A 4162-nucleotide genomic window follows, 5' to 3' on the forward strand; every position below is an offset into this window, starting at 1 on the left:
GCTGGTGTGAGTGAGTGGAGGCGGGGCTAATTTGCATATTCATAGATCAGCGTATAGTAAATGAGGCAAGGGTGTTGAGTTACATTCAAGCTATTTTAAGGCATGAGAAAATTATTTTCACAAGAAAAAACATTTAAATATGTCATTTTGATTATCAAAGATAAGTTTTAAGGGATAAAATATTTGACTACAGGGGGACTTTAAAGAGAAAGCATAAATGCACGATATGGTGTCATAATCCGTTTTGAAAAACATCGGCCACACGGAAAGACTTGTCGGCCGACGTGGATATTTAAAAAATTCCAAATATTGGCCGCGCCGATATATCGGTCGACCACTAGTGATCATAATTAAAAGTATGAGTAGGGCTGGGCGATATAGCTAAAAAATGTATCAACTATATAATGTTTCATATCGTTCGGTATCGATAATTATTGACATTTTTTATAACCTTTTTTAAAACAGAGCAACAGAATTTTTTTTTTTTTTTTAACCACTGTATTTTTAAATTAACCCAATTTATTGAGACAAACAACAACAAATATTTTTTTGTTTTAACAGTCAAACACACAATAAAAATTAAACAAATATCTAATTTCTAATGTTTTATATGCAGATTAAATAGGTTTTAAGGAAACTTTTGTCTTGTCTCCCGAGGCCACAGGAGGGCGCAATGAGCAAAATAATGCAGCGCATTTAACAAGTAACTCTATAAAAGCGTGCATTACGTCTAAATTAACTCATAAAAATCTAATATAATTTTGTAAATTGCATAAACAATTATGAACAAAACAGCATCATGTATTTATGCATTGCTTAATCCAAAGAGCCGAAGCGACATTCACGCAGATTGCATTTAAAAACGTATGAGATGCAGTGAAAAGGAATAAACCTCCACAAATTCGTGACGTGTTTTCTAAAAGTTTAAACTGTTTTAACTTTGCATGGCTTTCTATACAACTCTTGTGTGAGTCGCGAGTGCAGCAGTCATATTTGTCTGTCTAAAAATGCGCTGAATATGCGTTCTGTGTGAACGTCTTGGTTTCGGTTTTAACCCATTCAAGATCTTCTCCGCATTGAGCTTCTATATTTCTCTAATATTTGGAATGCATAACAAAATAGACTAACAAAACATTAAAATGCAACAACGTCACTTACATCATCACCGCATCTCGCGCGCCACTGATGACGCTCCCTGATGCACACCTAACATTCAAATGCAAATGTTTATTTTAAATTCGACTAATATTCACTCTTTATTCACAATCTCCTCATCACAGGCAGGCACAGCACTCATTTCAGCATGTGTTTGTGTTTGTGTGTGCTGTCTGCATCACTCATAGCACGTGCCTATATCGTGCACTATATCGAACATTTTTTCTATCGATATCGAAGAAGGTGTACCGTCGATAAATATTGATACCGTTTTATCGCCCAGGCCTAACCGCAACATCTGTATGACCCGATTAATATTCACACCCTATACCATAACTTTGCTTCAAACATACATGCATGATGTGTTTTTGTCAGAAACGGCAAAATGGAATGAACAGATCCCAGGAGCCTTGATGTTCGTTTTCCCTTTTGCAAACGTAATTAAACGCAAAGGATTGGGCGAGATGTGTAATAAACTGTATTTTTAATAAAATTCCAGAAATAAATGGTGTCTTTTTAATTAAAGTAAGAATTTATGCTACAGTGCAAAAGTTTGGGGTCTGTACATTTTTTTTTTAAATGTTTTTGAAGTCTTTTATGTTCCCCAAGGCTACATTTATTTGATCACGAATACAATAAAAACAGTAATATTGTGAAATTATATTTGAATTTAAAATGAGTATTTTCTATAGTATATTTAAAAAAGGAAATTTATTCCAGTGATGACAACGCATCCGTTACTCCAGTCCCTGTTACGTTTGATCAATTGTGTCCTTGCCAGGAAAAAAAAAAGGGAACTTGCTCATCCAAAACCTTTGAACAGTAGAGTATATATTAATCATATTAGCATGTATGTTAATCGATTCTCAAAATAGTTGCAGCCCTCATGGAATTTTTTGTAAATGTTTTTTATTCCTGTGATGACAAAGCTGACTTTTCAGCATCCATTACTGACATTAGTGTATATATTAATCCTATTAATATGTATGTTATAATCAATTCTCAAAATAGTTGCTGCCCTAATGGAATTTATGTTGTGTGCCCTTTCGATCTCCCTCAGAATCTAACCTTTATACTGACTGGCTGTACTGTTTTTTGTTTTTACCTGCAGGTGTGAATGTGTCATCAATGACCTCTCGCTCTCTTTCTGTCCCTGCAGGTGTGTGTGGAGGAGTCTATGTATCGGTATGGAGTATAGTGCCGACAGCAAACTGGATGACAGGGAGTGCAGACAAGCCTCTCATGCTCACACACTGATCACTGGTGTACAGTGACTGTTGCTGCAGACTTCAGCAGGATTCCATCCTTTCTATGATTTTACCTCTTATTTCTTCAAGCTGGACTCTTCATTTCTTGATTTTTGGACGCCTTTTGTGAGCCGCCTTACCCCCCTTTCCCCTTTTCCCTTTTCTCTCCCTCTCCACACTTCTCTTCCCTCTCTCCCCTTCATTCTTCCCTGTTGAGCTTTTGATCAAATTTGGATCAGCCTGTGCACTAAGATGAGTTGGCTGAGTCGTTTAAATCCAAGAGGTCCAGGCACTTGGACCAGTCGACATGCAGCCCCATCCAGCCCATGCACTGCCGACCCTGAGACTTGTCTTATGGTGTTTGAGAACCACTGGAGACAGGTGAGACACAGCATAGTCTTATTTTCTTTCATAATAATTGTGTAAATAAACTCCTTAAATAAACTGCAATCATGTAAATTGAATTTTGTGCTTTTACTTGTTAACGAAGTATGAACTATCAGTCAGAGGGCAGAAGGCATGTAGTAGATTGTGTACAACAGGTTTTTCAGCAAAGTTTTTATTGTTGATAAAACGGAGAGCTTACGAATTCATGTATCAAACATGATAATGTGGGCTTTATAGGGTTAAAATGAATGCTCTGCATGCTGCTCTGACTAAAAGGCTCATAGTTGTCTTTCCATATTAATAAGGCAAAAACACTTGGTTTATTTGCTTGGTTTGTAATTTGGAAATGTGTGTTTTATGTGAAAACAAATGCCTTTATAGTTTTATGTCTTTAGGGCATGTCAGTAACCTTTTATGCTCAAATATAATGCATACAGTAGGTACACCCACACATCAACAGGTTTTCCTCCTTAGTGTATGTCGGTGCTCTCTTATTTGGATTGTTTTCCACTACATCAATATAGACACCTATTCCTCTTTGACCTTGCCACAAATAGAATTTAACTGTTCCTTGTCTTTTTGTCAGGTGTCAGGGGTGTTGAAACAGAGAGAGTCTTCAGTGGGCTGCTATGCCGATGATCTCACTGCAGTTCGCAATCACACAGATCAGATGCTGTGCCTGCTAGCTGAAGAGAGACCAGCGGGGGGAGACATTGAATCACCAGGTTAAAACACTCTCCTGTGAGCTCGATGGAGCATACATTTGTGCTGTTTCACAGTTTAGCGTAATATATGAGAGGCTGCTTTATGTGACAATGGATTGTGAAATGTCTGCAGCAATGGGTCCTATTCTGGAGATGGTGGTGGCAGAAAACATCCTTGATGAGTTGGTACAATGGCATTTGCGCCGTGGTCTGGATCCAGACAGCCAGCTGGAGCTGTTGAAATTGTTTGAGATGCTGATAGGACAGTCACATCAGCCCCTGCTCCTGCACAGTCCAGTGCTACAACCGCTCCTAAGCCTGCTGGGAGCATGTGTGGATCCCCAGCTGGGCTGCCCTGCTGCCCTAGAGTCCAGCCTCGTACTGCTGCTAAATCAGGTGTTTGACAGGCAGATGCTGACACCTGTTTGAACTAGGGATGCACCGAATGTTCGGCAACCGAAATTATTCAGCCGAAAATAGCAAATTTTTAAGCGAAATAGCAAAGAAAAAAGCGAAAAGACAGAATAAATTGTACCGAACAATGACGTGACGCGATCAAATAGAGGCACACGCTAATGCAGCAAACATGACGGCAGTGTGGAAACAGCTGTCCGAGAAAGACGCAAAAATCATTACAAGCACCGCCAGCGAGAGACTGTTTAGTACTGC

The 4162-nt window shown here is 38.8% G+C and overlaps 1 protein-coding gene across 1 annotated transcript in view; it reads left to right on the forward strand.

Annotated features, from left to right (window-relative positions):
- LOC107731734 (FTS and Hook-interacting protein homolog) overlaps positions 1-3922 on the forward strand; it is an 18072-nt gene extending 14150 nt beyond the window's left edge. Inside the window, exons 2-4 of the mRNA XM_016542895.1 lie at positions 2315-2783; positions 3376-3514; positions 3627-3922. Coding sequence (XP_016398381.1) covers positions 2655-2783; positions 3376-3514; positions 3627-3922 — 564 coding nt within the window. The 5' untranslated portion in view covers positions 2315-2654. The remainder of the gene's footprint in view (positions 1-2314; positions 2784-3375; positions 3515-3626) is intronic.
- The last annotated feature ends 240 nt before the right edge of the window (positions 3923-4162 follow it).

The sequence above is a fragment of the Sinocyclocheilus rhinocerous genome, unplaced genomic scaffold (assembly GCF_001515625.1).
Source record: "Sinocyclocheilus rhinocerous isolate Xijiao unplaced genomic scaffold, SAMN03320098_v1.1 scaffold2083, whole genome shotgun sequence".
NCBI classification, from domain to species: Eukaryota; Metazoa; Chordata; class Actinopteri; order Cypriniformes; family Cyprinidae; genus Sinocyclocheilus; species Sinocyclocheilus rhinocerous.